Genomic DNA, 17,588 nt, shown 5'->3' with positions numbered 1-17,588 from the left:
TCAGCAAATTTAATCAGCTTGACAGACTGGTGGCTGGAGGTGCAGCAGTTGGTGTACAGGGAGAAGAGCAGAGGGGAAAGTACACAGCCTTGGGGGGTACCGGTGCTGATGGTCCTTGTGTCTGAGACATTCGTCCCCAGCCTCACATGCTGTCTCCTGTCTGTCAGGAAGTCAGTGATCCACCGGCAGATGGAGTCTGGAACATGCAGCAGGGACAGCTTGTCTTGGAGGAGAGCTGGGCTGATTGTGTTGAAAGCAGAGCTGAAGTCCACAAACAGGATCCTAGCATAGGTTCCTGGGGAGTCCAGATGCTGCAGGATGTAGTGAAGAGCCAGGTTGACAGCATCGTCCACAGATCTGTTAGCTCTGTAGGCGAACTCCAGGGGGTCCAGGAGGGGGGCTGTGATGGTCTTGAGGTGGGGCAGTACCAGGCGCTCAAAGGACTTCATGACTACAGACGTCAGTGCCACAGGTCTGTAGTCATTAAGACCAGTGATCATTGGCTTCTTGGGAACTGGAACAATGGTGGAGGATTTGAAGCAGGCTGGCACATGGCATGACTCCAGAGAGGTGTTAAAGATGTCTGTGAGCACTGGAGTCAGCTCGTCTGCACAGTGTCTTAGGGAGGAGGGACACACACCATCAGGTCCAGGAGCCTTGCGGGGGTTCAGTCTCCTGAACAGCCTGTTAACATCCTCCTCCAGGATTGAGAGGGCAGCTGAGGGGGAGGAGGAGGGGGGTAAGGAGGACTCTGATGGGGTATCTTTGATGTGGATGTCCATGTTGATGGGGTGTGGAGAGGTGTCAGGGCTGGCTGATAGTCCATCAAAGCGGCAGTAGAACTAGTCAGCGCTCAAGTCTAAAACCATCAAAGGTTGACATGCTGGTTTTCTTGGCTAAAAATCTGTAAGGTGATGTAGAGATGTCAGGACGCATATATTAGTGTTGATTGTGTTTGTTCTTCACTTTACCCTGACTTGTGGTTTAAAGTCTTTGTTTAAAAAAAAAGGCGCTAACTGTTTTTGAAATGCTATATTTTTTACAAAATAGACATGCAATATTTTGGTGCTTCTCAGCAATCAATAGTCAACCCACCTATTTTAATGTCTTACCTTTTCCCATCTACGAAAAAGGTAGGGTCATTTTATTTTAGTAAACGTTTTTTTTATTACCATTTCAGATTTCTTAATACAGGGCTGAATTCCTTTGTTTTAAAAAGCTGTTTACTATTTTTGCTGTAATTTATGCTATATTTTTTACAGAAGTGCAATATATTGGTGCTTGATGTCTGACATATTTTGTAGCTGAGAAAAGTTTAAGTTTACTTTAAGTTAAGGAAAAGATGGCTCTTTCACTTTCAGTTATAATAACTGTTGTTGGTCAAGCACTTAATGTAGCTTATGTATAGCATGTTTGTTGTTAATAGGACTACATTTGAAATCAGTTCTTGACTTTAATTTTCATTCTTGCATTAGAGTTACGGGATCTGGTTTTTGACTGGTATGATGTAAGTTTCTGTGATCTTTGCAAATGCTCATGTCCACTAAAACTTGATTTGAAAAAAATCGTGGATGAAATCGAAATCGCAATATTTGCCAGAAAAATCGCAATTCAATTCATTCTTAAAATCGTGCAGCCCTAGTGGATGGATGTTGGAAATGAAGGTGACAGCCAAGTGTGTGTGCGTTCAGTGAAGTGTGTCACTATGTGCAGAAGCTTCTCGCTGGTGTCGTTCCTCTTGAGCTGTGGGAGGTTTTTGTACCACTCTTTTTCAGTGTGTGATCACCCATTGAGTTCTATGAAGACTCTGACAGTAATAAACTGCTGCATCTTCAGCCTGAACTCCTCTGATGGTCAGAGTGAAAGCAGAATTTGATCCACTGCCTGAAAAATTATCTTGAATCCCTGATGCTCTGTGAGTTGCCCCATAAATGAGCAGTTTAGGAGCTGCTGGTTCTTTCTGTTGGTACCATGATAAGAGGTAAGCAGCATAGTCAGTACTATAGTGAACATCCTGACTGGTGGAACATGTGATGGTGACGGTGCCTCCTGGAGCAGATCTCTGTGCTGCAGGCTGAGTCACTGTGACCTGTCCTCTGGACTCTGAGGACACAGAGACAGAGACATAAAGCAGCGTCTTCACGTCAGAGGACTTTGATTCTCTGGACTTTACCTGTGAAGCAGCAGCAGAGGAGAGTCCAGACCAGGACGCAGGTCAGAGTCATGTTTCTGATGAGGAGGGTTTGTGCTGTGATGAAGGACAGCTGTCAGTCATCCAGTGTTCAGCTGTCAGGACTATAAAGTCTGTCAGAGCACTGGAGCATGCTGCTGCTGATGCAAAGTGGCTCTCTATGGAAATGAACAGATTGATGATCTAAAAAAGTCTCAGTGTTGAGTTTTACTCTTTAAAATGTTGATTTTAAATGTGTTCTAAAAACATACAAAGTGTTGTGTTATGCAGACGATACAACTTTCTATCATGAAGTTCATTTTGACAGGAACTCTGTTCTGCTCAGCTGTTTTATTTTCACCTTTAAACTTCATGTAGATGTGGACTGCTTCAGCACTGCTGTCAGTGTCAGACATCATTCATCTTTTTCAGACTTTTTTGTGTTGTCTCTTTTATTTATATACCACATTTAATGTCACTAACACAGACTCACAGTGCTCGGCATAAATGAGTACACCCCCTTTGAAAAGTAAAAATTTATTCAGTAGCTCAATGAACAAAAGAACAATTTCCAAACTTTTCACAAGGCTGAGTTTTATTAAACACTTATTTAACTCCATAACATGAAATTAAGGTTAATAATCTAACTTAGATCACAAAATCTTGAAGCAAAAATGAGTACACCCCACAACAAAACCTACTACATCTAGTGTTTTATATGGGCACCGTGATTTTTAAGGACAGCACCAAGTCTTCTAGGCATGGAATGAACAAGTTGGTGACATATTGCAACATCTATCTTTTTCCATTCCATGTGTGTTTTGGATCATTGTCGTGTTGTCGTGTGATGGCAGCATCTTCTCCTTCAGTACAGACCAGCACAGTGTTGAGTTCATGATACCATCAATGAAATGCAGCTCCCCAACACCAGCAGCACTCATGCAGCCCCACATGAGGACACTGCCACCACCATGGTTCACTGTAGGCACCATGCATTCTTCTTTGAAATCCTCACCTTGACGACACCATACAGGTTTAAAACCATTAGTTCCAAAAACAGTGATCTTTGTCTCATCCCTCCAGAGTATAGAGTCCCAGTAGTCTTCATCTTTTTCAGCAAACATTCACTCCAGTTTGCCTTTCTACTGCTTTAGCTAACTGCAGTGAACTTGCTGGTAATTTTCTTCAACCCCTCTCATCAGAAGACGCTCCTGTCGAGACGTTAACTTCCGTGGACGGCCTGGACGTCTCTGTAAGATGGTTGCACTTCCATCTTTCTTAAATGTTTGGATCACTTTTGCTGCAGTATTTTGACAGATATGTGAAGCTTTGCTGATCTTCTTGTAGCCCTCACCTTTTTTTGTAAAGAAATATTTTCATATCTTCCATAGGGAGCCATTGCTGACAGCCTTTTATAGTCACCTGTCTGCTGGACACCTCTTTAATGAATCATTAGACTCACCTGTGGTTGAATGCCTGTTCATTAGAATTTTGTAGTTTTAAATGTGGCTTTTTCCCTAAGACTATAATTGGGGTGTACTCATTTTTGCAACATGGACTTGAATGAATTTGTTAGGAAAATCACTTTTTGTGTGCAAATGAACCAATCTTGTTTCAATCAATGAGCCACATTTGTGGGAGTATTTTGTAGTACGGTATGTAGTGTGGTGTATTCATTTATGCTGACCACTGTACTGAGAGTGGTCAGAGATGAAGTGAACCAGTGGAGGGTTGTGTGTGAGAGGCCAGCTGAGATCAATCTGTCAGTGAGGGGGGAGTGAGAAGTTCTACTGAAAGCTGCATATCAGTCCAATACAATGAGAACAGTGAGGAGTCCATCTCTGCAAGATCATTAGTGATTTTAATGAAAGCTGTCTCAGTGCTGTGAAGGGGTCTGAAGACAGATTGGAATTATTCCTGAAGTTTATTTTCAGTGAGGTGAGCATGAAGTTCAGAAGCAACAATGTTTTCCAGAAGAAATGGAAGATTGATATGAGACGTGGGTTATTAAAATCAGCAAGTTTTAAATGAGTTTTAATGTGTGTGTGTGTGTGTTCACTGAAGTGTGTCACTATGTGCAGAAGCTGCAGCAGTCAGTTCCTCTTTAGCTGTGGGAGGTTTTTGTACGACTCTTTTTCACTGTGTGAACACAGCTTGACTGTTGATTACATGATAACTCTGACAGTAATAAACTGCTGCATCTTCAGCCTGAACTCCTCTGATGGTCAGAGTGAATTTAGAGTTTGATCCACTGCCTGAAAAACGATCTGGAATCCCTGATGCTCTGTCATCTGCCCAATAAATGAGCAGTCTAGGAGCTGCTGGTTCTTTCTGTTGGTACCAGGATAAGGCATAAACACCATAAACATCCTGGCTGGTGGAACATGTGATGGTGATGGTGCCTCCTGGAGCAGATCTCTGTGCTGCAGGCTGATTCACTGTGACCTGTCCTCTGGACTCTGAGGGCACAGAGACAGAGACATAAAGCAGCGTCTTCACGTCAGAGGGACGGATGTTGACAGAGGACTTTGATTCTCTGGACTTTACCTGTGAAGCAGCAGCAGAGGAGAGTCCAGACCAGGACGCAGGTCAGAGTCATGTTTCTGATGAGGAGGGTTTGTGCTGTGATGAAGGACAGCTGTCAGTCATCCAGTGTTCAGCTGTCAGGACTATAAAGTCTGTCAGAGCACTGGAGCATGCTGCTGCTGATGCAAAGTGGCTCTCTATGGAAATGATGGAAAGCTGGTTCGCCTCTCTCTCAGGCTGGCTGCAGTATTTTCTCCTGTGTGGTCGTCTGGGAAGTCTGCAGTTTGAAGGCAGCGAGCTTTGAGCTCCAGGTCTTCTAGGCATGGAATGAACAAGTTGGTGACATATTGCAACATCTGTCTTTTTCCATTCTTCAAGAATAACCTCTTTTAGAGCCTGGATGCTGGATGGAGAGTGATGCTCAACTTATGCTTCCGCTTCTTTTAAACACGTTTTGCTAAAAAAAATGGCATTTTTTTTAGAAAATATCCGAGTTGTCATTTTATGCAAAAAGTAAATATCATTTGATTAATTGAAATAAAAATGGCGGTGCCCTCCCCCTCATATTATCAGTCTGTTTTAAATTGATCGAGTGGCATCAAGCATGACGGTCATTGGTCCAATGGCAACATGAAATCCTACTGGTCAGTGGAGTGAAGAGGTCAACCAATCTACATGAACATAAACATCAGCCACACTCAGACCGGCAGTTGTTGGAGGTTTTGACGTATCAGCCCGCTGACCTGGCTTTTACTGACGGTGGCCTGATCCTCAGTGTTCAGTCCAAGAGAAGCTCACAGATAAACACTGCTGCTGAGCACAGGTCATTTCCATGAACGGAACACTGTGCTGTTCTGTCTGAACTGAAGCACTGTGACGAAGTAATAATGACTGATTCATTCACCTGATGAACATGTTAGAGAGAAACGTTTGATAGACCTACACTCATGTCCCTGTGTGTGTGTGTGTGTGCGCACAATGTGCACCTTTAGGCGAGGGCAGGGTTCTAGTCATTGAGATTCTGCCTGCATTATTTTACAGTAAGTTGGATTCTAGTGTTGGGTTAATCACATGTCTGTTGGTATTGAATGGTCAGTCTATGCTGTTGCCTGATTGCACTCTTTGCTTGTTTGTGTTACTTTGTTTAGTTATTTAGTGCTGCAGCAAAGTTACGTGTGCTTATGTTACATTATGCCAACTGCACTGACTTGCACCATTGCATCTTTTGCACTCTCATACCAGTCTCAATAAGCTGTTATAAGTTAAACCATTCCTGTTTATATTATGCCAACTGCACTGACTTGCACTATACATCTTTTGCACTCTTACTGCATTGTGCCTTCATTATGTGCCTTGTATTTTGTGTGTGCCTCATTGTAGGTACATTTTTTTACACTTTATATTTATCTTTAGTTTTTAGTTACATGTTATATGTTGCGGAGTGAAGAGTAACGCAATTTCGATTCTCTGTATGTTCAGCACATATAGCAGAGTTGACAATAAAGCTGACTTGACTTGACTTATGACGTGTTTTTCTTGCATATGGCAGTCTGAACGTTAAGATTCTAGGGAGGTTGTGATTTGGGCTGTTGTTTTTCGCATTGGGCGGGTTTTACGTTCAGTTTGGGCTGGAAACTGTCACTCAGATCTGGCAACCCTGACCCCAACACCAGCAGCACTCATGCAGCCCCACATGAGGACACTGCCACCACCATGGTTCACTGTAGGCACCATGCATTCTTCTTTGAAATCCTCACCTTTATGAAGCCATGCAGGTTTAAAACCATTAGTTCCAAAAACAGTGATCTTTGTCTCATCCCTCCAGAGTATAGAGTCCCAGTAGTCTTCATCTTTTTCAGCAAACGGTCACTGCAGTTTGCCTTTCTACTGCTTTAGTTAACTGCAGTGAACTTGCTGGTGATTTTCTTCAACCCCTCTCATCAGAAGACGCTCCTGTCGAGACGTTAACTTCCGTGGACGGCCTGGACGTCTCTGTGAGATGGTTGCACTTCCATCTTTCTTAAATGTTTGGATCACTTTTGCTGCAGTATTTTGACAGATATGTGAAGCATTGCTGATCTTCTTGTAGCCCTCACCTTTTTTGGTAAAGAAACATTTTCATATCTTCCATAGGGAGCCATTGCTGACAGCCTTTCATAGTCACCTGTCTGCTGGACACCTCTTTAATGAATCATTAGACTCACCTGTGGTTGAATGCCTGTTCATTAGAATTTTGTAGTTTTAAATGTGGCTTTTTCCCTAAGACTATAATTGGGGTGTACTCATTTTTGCAACATGGACTTGAATGAATTTGTTAGGAAAATCACTTTTTGTGTGCAAATGAACCAATCTTGTTTCAATCAATGAGCCACATTTGTGGGAGTATTTTGTAGTACGGTATGTAGTGTGGTGTATTCATTTATGCTGACCACTGTACTGAGAGTGGTTAGATATGAAGTGAACCAGTGGAGGGTTGTGTGTGAGAGGCCAGCTGAGATCAATCTGTCAGTGAGGGGGGAGTGAGAAGTTCTACTGAAAGCTGCATATCAGTCCAATACAATGAGAACAGTGAGGAGTCCATCTCTGCAAGATCATTAGTGATTTTAATGAAAGCTGTCTCAGTGCTGTGAAGGGGTCTGAAGACAGATTGGAATTATTCCTGAAGTTTAGGTTCAGTGAGGTGAGCATGAAGTTCAGAAGCAAAAATGTTTTCAGGAAGAAATGGAAGATTGATATGAGACGTGGGTTATTAAAATCAGCAAGTTTTAAATGAGTTTTAATGTGTGTGTGTGTGTGTGTTCACTGAAGTGTGTCACTATGTGCAGAAGCTGCAGCAGTCAGTTCCTCTTTAGCTGTGGGAGGTTTTTGTACGACTCTTTTTCACTGTGTGAACACACCTTGACTGATGTAATGATAACTCTGACAGTAATAAACTGCTGCATCTTCAGCCTGAACTCCTCTGATGGTCAGAGTGAAGTCAGTCTTTGATCCACTGCCTGAAAAACGAGCTGGAATCCCTGATGCTCTTTCATCAACTCTGTAAATGAGAAGCTTTGGAGCTGCTGGTTCTTTCTGTTGGTACCAGTGTAACAGATCTTTACCACTGCTGCGTCCAACAGTAACCTGTGGTCTGACTCTACATGTGATGGTGACGGTGCCTCCTGGAGCAGATCTCTGTGCTGCAGACTGAGTCACTGTGACCTGTCCTCTGGACTCTGAGGACACAGAGACAGAGACATAAAGCAGCGTCTTCACGTCAGAGGGACGGATGTTGACAGAGGACTTTGATTCTCTGGACTTTACCTGTGAAGCAGCAGCAGAGGAGAGTCCAGACCAGGACGCAGGTCAGAGTCATGTTTCTGATGAGGAGGGTTTGTGCTGTGATGAAGGACAGCTGTCAGTCATCCAGTGTTCAGCTGTCAGGACTATAAAGTCTGTCAGAGCACTGGAGCATGCTGCTGCTGATGCAAAGTGGCTCTCTATGGAAATGAACAGACTGATGATCTAAAAAAGTCTCAGTGTTGATCTTTACTCTTTAAAATGTTGATTTTAAATGTGTTCTAAAAACATACAAAGTGTTGTGTTATGCAGACGATACAACTTTCTATCATGAAGCTCATTTTGACAGGAACTCTGTTCTGCTCAGCTGTTTTATTTTCTCCTTTAAACTTCATGTAGATGTGGACTGCTTCAGCACTGCTGTCAGTGTCAGACATCATTCATCTTTTTCAGACATTAATGATCTGTTTTTGTCTTGTCTCTTTTATTTATAAACCACATTTAATGTCACAAACGCAGACTCAGTGTGTCTGTCAGTTACACTCAGAATCTGACTATAATTCACATTTATTATAAATATAAACTTCAGAGTAATAATATTTTTATTGTAAATATGAATTGTTGTATTTTCAGAGTAAATTGCTGCAGTTTTTATTCAAACCTTTGTTAGAGTGCAGCTGCTGATCAGTTCCTCTTTAGCTGTGGGAGGTTTTTGTACGACTCTTTTTCACTGTGTGAATGGGAAGCTGTTGGCCTGCTGACAGTAATAAACTCCTGAATCTTTAGCCTGAACGTCTCTGATGTTCAGAGTGAAGTCAGTGTTACTGTATGTCGCACTGAAACGATCAGAAACTCCGGAATGACGACCCGTTGTTTCATAAATGAGGAGTTTAGGAGCCTCTCCAGGTTTCTGCTGGTACCAGTTCATGTCATCACTTATGTGAGTGGAGGACTGACATCTGATGTTGACGGTCTGACCTGGAGCAGCAGACTGAGGTCCAGCAGACTGAGTCAGGGTGATTTCTCCTGATGAACCTGGAAGACATGAGGAAGAGGAGAAGATCAACATCCAGACAGAAGAGGATTCTGTGACATGGAGAAGAGCTGGAAGAAGGTCAGTGCTGCTCCTTCCAGTCTTCCTCCATCACCACAGCATCATGCTGCCCCCTGAAGCAAAGCTCTCAGCACAGAGTCTCACCCTGAACCAGGGTCCACAGAGCAGCCAGCAGCAGAGTCTCTGACATCATCATGGTTTCCTGGACAGCCGCTGATGGACGCTGGACTCTTTAAGGGCTGGGAGCAGAGAGGCAGGACACTCATATGCAAAGACTCAGAGTCAGTCAGCTGGAGCTGTTTCCTCCTCACTGATCACAGCACACACACTTTAAAACAGAGGTGTTAATCTGCTGGTCCAAAGACCACTTCTGGTCCACTGCTGTCCTTCATCTGGTCTCCACCTGATGTCCAAAACACAGGGGACAGTAAGGTCAAAGGTTGGTTCCCTGGCTGTAGCTGCTGGAGCAAGATCTCTAAATGGGAGCCAGTGGAGCTGCTGCAGGACTGGGCTGATGTGGGTGATGGAGGGTGTTCTGGTTATGATCCAGGCTGAAGAGTTTTGGAGAAGCTGTGGTTTGAGGAGAGTTTTGTTGGGGAGGTAACCAAAGATGGCCGCTGTGTGAGGGGTGAGGGATGGACGAAGATGGTTGATGTTTCTGAGGTGAAGACAGGCAGAGCAGGTGATGTTGTTGATGTGTGAATATAATGACAGGGTGCTGTCCAGTGGTGATGGAGAGACTGTCAGCTTTGTTCAGTGTGGATTTGGTGCCAGTTAGTGAGACTTGAGTTTTATTGCTGTTTAATTTGAAGAAGTTGGAGGAGAACCAACATGTAGTTTCTTTACAGGTGATAAGGGAGTGTTAGGGATGACCTTCTAGATTCTTTTAGTCATCTTCCTGGGTTCTTTGATTAAGAGGAAGTGGACTATATCTGGTCTCAAAATTACTATTTATTCTAACAATGAAGAAGCAAATTCTGAGTCACAGAAACAGAGATCTCTGCGGTTGCCCAGTATTAAGGCAGGAGAACAACATGCTCCTCTTTTACAAACACCTTTTATCCTATCTTGAGATCCCCAGAGGTACCATAAAATCATGTCCTCCCCTAATCCTGCACCAATAGGGTCAGCTCAACTGCTGTTTAGTTTACCTTATTTGGTAATGGTTAAACCTGAGAGTCAGGAGAAAAACAGGAAGGAAATAGCAGGGGGTCCCACTCTGTTGATAATAAGCTTAAGTTGAACATAATTTCCCCCACAGGAATGATCACTTTCCCATAAGAGAGTGACTTCATGACGCGCCTTAAACGCTTACACCTCTTCCCCATGTAAGTTCACTTCAAGTCCTGAAATCTCATAGGCTGTGGGTCAGATCTAAAGTGACCAGGAAGAGAAACTCACAGGAGGGGCACGTCGTAAAGTTGATTCTAGGAGATGGACACATTCTTTGTGTCAAGATCTGGATTTACAACCTTAGCTTGATATCAACCAGAGCTGTCTCCAAAGAGCAGACAACAACTGACAGAGGGAGTGAATTACAAAATCTATGAGAAGAATGAAATTCCACACTTCTCAATACATTCAGTGTACCTGGCACATTTTGATCTTCTATAAAACTACACATAAACACTCATAAAAACATATTACAGTAGTATGTATAGAGTAATAAACAAGAATGAAAACTTGATGTTAGGGTACACTTCTAGATATGTGGACCCACACTAAATAATAACACCATGCAGAATAAAGTCTTTCACCCGACAGGAGGATGGAGGAAGGACACTGGCTGGTTTGTAGGTGATGTAGAGCTGAGTGTCATCAGCATGACAATGAGATTGGATATGAGACATGGGTTATTAAAATCAGCAAGTTTTAAATTAGTTTTAATGAGTGTGTGTGTGTGTGTGTTCACTGAAGTGTGTCACTATGTGCAGAAGCTGCAGCAGTCAGTTCCTCTTTAGCTGTGGGAGGTTTTTGTTCGACTCTTTTTCACTGTGTGAACACATCTTGACTGTTGATGTAATGAACACTCATACAGTAATAAACTGCTGCATCTTCAGCCTGAACTCCTCTGATGGTCAGAGTGAAGTCAGTCTTTGATCCACTGCCTGAAAAACGATCTGGAATCCCTGATGCTCTTTCATCAACTCTGTAAATGAGAAGCTTTGGAGCTGCTGGTTCTTTCTGTTGGTACCAGTGTAACAGATCTTTACCACTGCTGCCTCCAACAGTAACCTGTGGTCTGACTCTACATGTGATGGTGACGGTGTCTCCTGGAGCAGATCTCTGTGCTGCAGACTGAGTCACTGTGACCTGTCCTCTGGACTCTGAGGACACAGAGACAGAGACATAAAGCAGCGTCTTCAGGTCAGAGGGACAGATGTTGACAGAGGACTTTGATTCTCTGGACTTTACCTGTGAAGCAGCAGCAGAGGAGAGTCCAGACCAGGACGCAGGTCAGAGTCATGTTTCTGATGAGGAGGGTTTGTGCTGTGATGAAGGACAGCTGTCAGTCATCCAGTGTTCAGCTGTCAGGACTATAAAGTCTGTCAGAGCACTGGAGCATGCTGCTGCTGATGCAAAGTGGCTCTCTATGGAAATGAACAGATTGACTGATGATCTAAAAAAGTCTCAGTGTTGATTTTTACTCTTTAAAATGTTGATTTTAAATGTGTTCTAAAATATACGAAGTGTTGTGTTTTGCAACTTTGTACTGTGTGTTGGGCTTTTTTAAACCCTTCATTTTCTGTATTATTCAACAAGTAATAACAAGTAAAACTAATTTTTGGCTTTAACTTACTCAGACTTTAGGTGATTTAAAGTCACTGTAATAAACATGAAAACAGGTGGACTGCATTTTTTAAAGATAGATAAATCAATAAAAATACATCTTACTGATGTAACAACACTAAAAGTGCAGAAAAACAAATGTCTGCACATCTTTGAAAATTTTTTGTAAAATCAGTTTATTGCTATAGTAAAATCATCAGTGATGGCTCTCTGATGATTTTTGCTGCCAAGTTGTTGGTCTGTTGGTCATGAGTATGAGCAAGAGTTCTTACAGGCAGGCTGATGATCTCAAAGCTGACTGAAACAGTGCTCTGCAGTCGGGTCCTGTTGTGGAGGCTGATGGAGTGGAACCAGCAGGTTATTGAGAAGGTGATGATGCTCTCAATAAAGCTGAAGTAGAAAGTCTATAGAATGTCTTTACTGACTGCAAAGGAGATGTTGGCACCTTCTGAGAGTGTCCTCGGTGTTGGAGGAGAATTTCAGGAGGTTGTCAAAGATGGTGCCCAGATATCTGACCTCCTCGACCAGCTCCACTGGCTCTCCGTGGATGATGGTGGTGGCTGCTGAAGTCAAGTCCCTCAGTTTTTTGGAGTAAGTCACGACTAGCTCCTTGGTCTTGCTGACGTTCAGTTCCAGGTGTGAGCTGTCGCAACATTCAATTGATTCCTGAAGAGCTGGACCATGTTGATGTGAGGGTCCTGACAGCAGGGACAGGAGAATGGTGTCATCAGCGAACTTAACCAGATGACAGTTGGGCTTTGTGGATCTACAGTCATCAGTTTAAAGGATGAAGAGTAGGGGTGAAAGCACACAACCTAGCTGGAGCCGGTCGAGGTAGAACAGAGGTCTGAGAAGGTGTTGTTGACCAGTACTCTCTGGGACCTGTTAGTGGGAAAGTCCAGTATCCACAGAATTAACTGGTCTTCTAGGTGGAAGCAGGAGGAGAGTTTAGTGGCCAGGATATATGGGCCAGGTGAGCTACTCTCCCTAAAGGCTCTCACCACGTCCTGTGTGTTGAAGGTGAGCGCAGAGCCTTCAGGGTTGAGTGAGGATGTTATAATCTCAAGCTGGGTGGTGTTGTCTGTTTCACACCTGGTGTAGAAGGAGTTGAGGTCATCAGGGAGGGATGTGGTGTTGTGTCCCTCCACCTGGATGGAGATGGGAGTGGTAGCACTGTTAGCGGAGGCCATGGTTTTGAGGCCCTGCCAAGCTGCGCATAGGTTCCCACTGGTGATACTAAAGCTTGGCATCCTTAGTGGCCCGCTTCACCTCCTTGTTGACCTCCTTCTTTTCCAGTTCAGATCCTGTGAAGAAGACCCTCTTCTTTTTGTTCAGCATCTGCTTGAGATCTTTGGTGATCCAGGGTTTGTTATTGCGTTTTATAGCTTCCACAGATGATTCATATTCTTCGTTTTAAAGCGAAACTGCCAAACTAATTGGTTGCTATTGGATTGTAAAGAGAAGTTACACTAATTTAACAAAAAGTGCATCAGAATGAACTCTCCTACACTACCTTTAAGACATGCTAGGTTCATTGGTGACTCTTAAATTGCCCGTAGGTGTGAGTGTGATGGTGGTTTGTGTGTGTTGCCCTGCAGTTTGTATTTGTGTGATCGCAGTGTGATGGTTTCAGAGATGGTCAGTAACCATGTGGCGTCTGTCCTGGAAGATCATGATCTGCCCCCACCCTGCAAGGCGAGGGGAGAGTCTGGGAAGAAGCAGAAGCTGGGACAGGTCTATGATCCCAGAGTGGGCCTCCTCCAGCAGCAACTTTATGACATGCGTAAGACCATGGATGTCATGGCAGCAGCCCAGCAGATGCTACTGCAGAGACAGGCACCCCTGCCTGCACATTCTCATCATGATGTTGTCTCTTTGGCAGCATCAGGTAATCTGGATAAGACCAACAGTTCTGGCTCCTCCTCTGTCCTGCTGGATGGCTGTGGAGAAGACCACGCTGTATCTCTGGGTGGCTTCGCTGAAGTTGCTGGTCCATCTGAGTCCTGTGGTGTTTCCCTGGACACTCTACTGCACAAGGCGGCTGCAGCTGGGACCCTGCTCTGCATTGGATCATGGTTCTGGCCGTCAGGGGCGGATGTTGTTGCCCGTGTATACTGATCTTGTTTGCTGCCTCCAAGATTCCTGGGCGCAACCATGGGAAGCCTCGGCCCCCCGCTCAGCACTTGGTGCCTTGCATGGAGCGGCAGAGCATGGGTTGGATGGGACCTCAGAGATTGGTTCCACATTTGCACTCCTGGCCGGGGCATCCCCCTCAGGCAGGGTGGCTCGTCACCCAAATGAGAAGTGTAGGGCCACAGATGGTTTGGTGATCGCTACGGCCTCTAGGTGGGCAAACACCCTTCTGCAGGGGCCCAGTCATGTGCAGGGGCAGTCACAGGCACGCCCCTGTGAATGTGGTGGCAGGGGGTTAAACCCCATCAGCATTCATGGCAATCCTTGTCCCCTGGTGCCTGCCTTTCCATCACCCATCTCAGGACTTGGTGCCAGTGCACCTCATGTCCTCGAGTGCTGACAACTGGCGGCTTCTCACCAGGCCAGACTTGTTGTTGCAAGCACAAGGCAGAGTGTGGCACCCTCAGCCAGAGTCCCTGAGCCTTCATGTGTGGCCCTTGGACTGCGCCGCTAGCGTGATCTTGGGCTGGGTAATGATGTGGTGGACACCTTACAGGCTTAACAGGCTCACTCCACTCAGTGCTTGTATGCCTAGGTGGAGGGTGTTTGGTGAGTGGTGTTCTGAGAGGATGGTAGAAACAGTGAAAACCTTCACTGTGTGTTGTGTCCCGTGAGGGCTCTTAGGTCATATGTAGACTGCATTCAGTCCCATTGTTCCACCAACAATCTGTGTCTTATGGTGAGGCCACAGTGGGCAGGCCTGTAATAAAACCTAGTCTTGCCCATTGGATGATGGTTGATCTCTTTGCACTGGCCTATATGCACAGGTGAGGCAACCTCCCCCTCAGGAGTGATCCCCCACTCTACACGGGGGATGGCTGCATCATGGGCACTGTTTTGAGGTGCGTCACTGGAAGAGGTGTGTGACACTGCTGGTTGGGCATCCTCCTCAAACTTTATTTGTTTTATTATGGTGCTTGTTATGTTCTGGGTAGTATTGCTTGGCCATTACTTCAATGGTTGTCCCGGAATCACTTTCTGTTCAACAACCTTGTAATGGATTATTTTGCATTTGCCTGCAATTGTTGCTGTGCTCTGTTCTGTTATTGACAGCTGCCTTTCTGTTGGGTGGCACTCACCTTGTTCGTGACTGATTTGGCAATGTTGATTTTATTTGGCCTTTATTTAACCAGGTTTGTCCCATTGAGATCAACAATCTCTTTTACAAGGGAGACCTGGCCAAGAGGGCAGTCTTAGTTACATTAAAACAAACAATTGTCACAGGGTTACAGGTTCACTGATATGAAATAGAACGGTTCTATGAATGAAGTGAACCTATATAAGTTATAAGTTTACAATCAGCTGAATGAGTGTTTTCACTATAAACCAGTACAGCTGCTGATCAGTTCCTCTTTAGCTGTGGGAGGTTTTTCTACAACTCTTTTTCACTGTGTGAACACTCGCTGACTGTTGATGTTGTTATAACTCATACAGTAATAAACTGCTGCATCTTCAGCCTGAACTCCTCTGATGGTCAGAGTGAATTTAGAGTTTGATCCACTGCCTGAAAAATGATCTGGAATCCCTGATGCTCTGAGAGTTGCATAATAAATGAGCAGTTTAGCAGCTGCTGGTTCTTTCTGTTGGTACCAAGATAAGTAGTGGTAAGTACCACCAAAGTAAACATCCTGACTGGTGGAACATGTGATGGTGACGGTGCCTCCTGGAGCAGAGCTCTGTGCTGCAGACTGAGTCACTGTGACCTGTCCTCTGGACTCTGAGGACACAGAGACAGAGACATAAAGCAGCGTCTTCACGTCAGAGGGACGGATGTTGACAGAGGACTTTGATTCTCTGGACTTTACCTGTGAAGCAGCAGCAGAGGAGAGTCCAGACCAGGACGCAGGTCAGAGTCATGTTTCTGATGAGGAGGATTTGTGCTGTGATGAAGGACAGCTGTCAGTCATCCAGTGTTCAGCTGTCAGGACTATAAAGTCTGTCAGAGCACTGGAGCATGCTGCTGCTGATGCAAAGTGGCTCTCTATGGAAATGATGGAAAGCTGGTTTGCCTCTCTCTCAGGCTGGCTGCAGTATTTTCTTCTGTGTGGTCATCCAAGGGTTTGGAGGAAGGCGGGCGAGGAACAGAACCAAAGCTGCTTGAGGTCAAGTGTGAAATATCCACAGTCAGTGATTATTTGGGGTGCAATGCCCGGTGCAGGTGTTGGTAAACTCTGCTTTCTCGAATCCAGGGTCACCGCAAAAGTGTACCAGAATCTTTTGGAGGACTTCATGATTCCTTCTGCTGAGGATCTGTATGGAGATGCAGATTTCATCTTCCAGCAGGACCTGGCCCCCTCCCATACTGCCAGGAGCACCAAAACCTGGTTTAATGCCCATGCCATCACAGTGCTTGACTGGCCAGCCAACTATATCAGCCCGCTGACCTGGCTTTTACTGACGGTGGCCTGATCCTCAGTGTTCAGTCCAAGAGAAGCTCACAGATAAACACTGCTGCTGAGCACAGGTCATTTCCATGAACGGAACACTGTGCTGTTCTGTCTGAACTGAATCACTGTGACGAAGTAATAATGACTGATTCATTCACCTGATGAACATGTTAGAGAGAAACGTTTGATAGACCTACACTCATGTCCCTGTGTGTGTGTGAGCGCACAATGTGCACCTTTAGGTGAGGGCAGGGTTCTAGTCATTGAGATTTTGCCTGCATTATTTTACAGTAAGTTGGATTCTAGTGTTGGGTTAATCACATGTCTGTTGGTATTGAATGGTCAGTCTATGCTGTTGCATGATTGCACTCTTTGCTTGTTTGTGTTACTTTCTTTAGTTATTTAGTGCTGCAGCAAAGTTACGTGTGCTTATGACGTGTTTTTCTTGCATGTGGCAGTCTGAACGTTAAGATTCTAGGGAGGTTGTGATTTGGGCTGTTGTTTTTCGCATTGGGCGGGTTTTACGTTCAGTTTGGGCTGGAAACTGTCACTCAGATCTGGCAACCCTGACCCCAACACCAGCAGCACTCATGCAGCCCCACATGAGGACACTGCCACCACCATGGTTCATTGTAGGCACCATGCATTCTTCTTTGAAATCCTCACCTTTATGAAGCCATGCAGGTTTAAAACCATTAGTTCCAAAAACAGTGATCTTTGTCTCATCCCTCCAGAGTATAGAGTCCCAGTAGTCTTCATCTTTTTCAGCAAACGGTCACTGCAGTTTGCCTTTCTACTGCTTTAGCTAACTGCAGTGAACTTGCCGGTGATTTTCTTCAACCCCTCTCATCAGAAGACGCTCCTGTCGAGACGTTAACTTCCGTGGACGGCCTGGACGTCTCTGTAAGATGGTTGCACTTCCATCTTTCTTAAATGTTTGGATCACTTTTGCTGCAGTATTTTGACAGATATGTGAAGCATTGCTGATCTTCTTGTAGCCCTCACCTTTTTTGGTAAAGAAACATTTTCATATCTTCCATAGGGAGCCATTGCTGACAGCCTTTTATAGTCACCTGTCTGCTGGACACCTCTTAAATGAATCATTAGACTCACCTGTGGTTGAATGCCTGTTCATTAGAATTTTGTAGTTTTAAATGTGGCTTTTTCCCTAAGGCTATAATTGGGGTGT

At 44.6% G+C, this 17,588-nt stretch overlaps 2 gene segments (V, D, J or C); both read right to left on the bottom strand.

Moving 5' to 3' along the window:
• LOC114449878 (Ig kappa chain V region Mem5-like) overlaps nucleotides 1-17,588 on the bottom strand; it is a 30,380-nt gene that overhangs the window by 8,610 nt on the left and 4,182 nt on the right.
• Nucleotides 8,703-9,225, bottom strand: LOC114450168 (immunoglobulin kappa variable 1D-12-like). The segment is given in 2 exon segments: nucleotides 8,703-9,010; nucleotides 9,174-9,225. Coding segments are annotated over 2 exon segments (360 nt in total).

Source organism: Parambassis ranga, chromosome 2, assembly GCF_900634625.1.
Source record: "Parambassis ranga chromosome 2, fParRan2.1, whole genome shotgun sequence".
Lineage (NCBI taxonomy): Eukaryota > Metazoa > Chordata > Actinopteri > Ambassidae > Parambassis > Parambassis ranga.
Note: the sequence above shows the minus strand (reverse complement) of the source record. Positions and strands in the feature narration are given on the sequence as shown.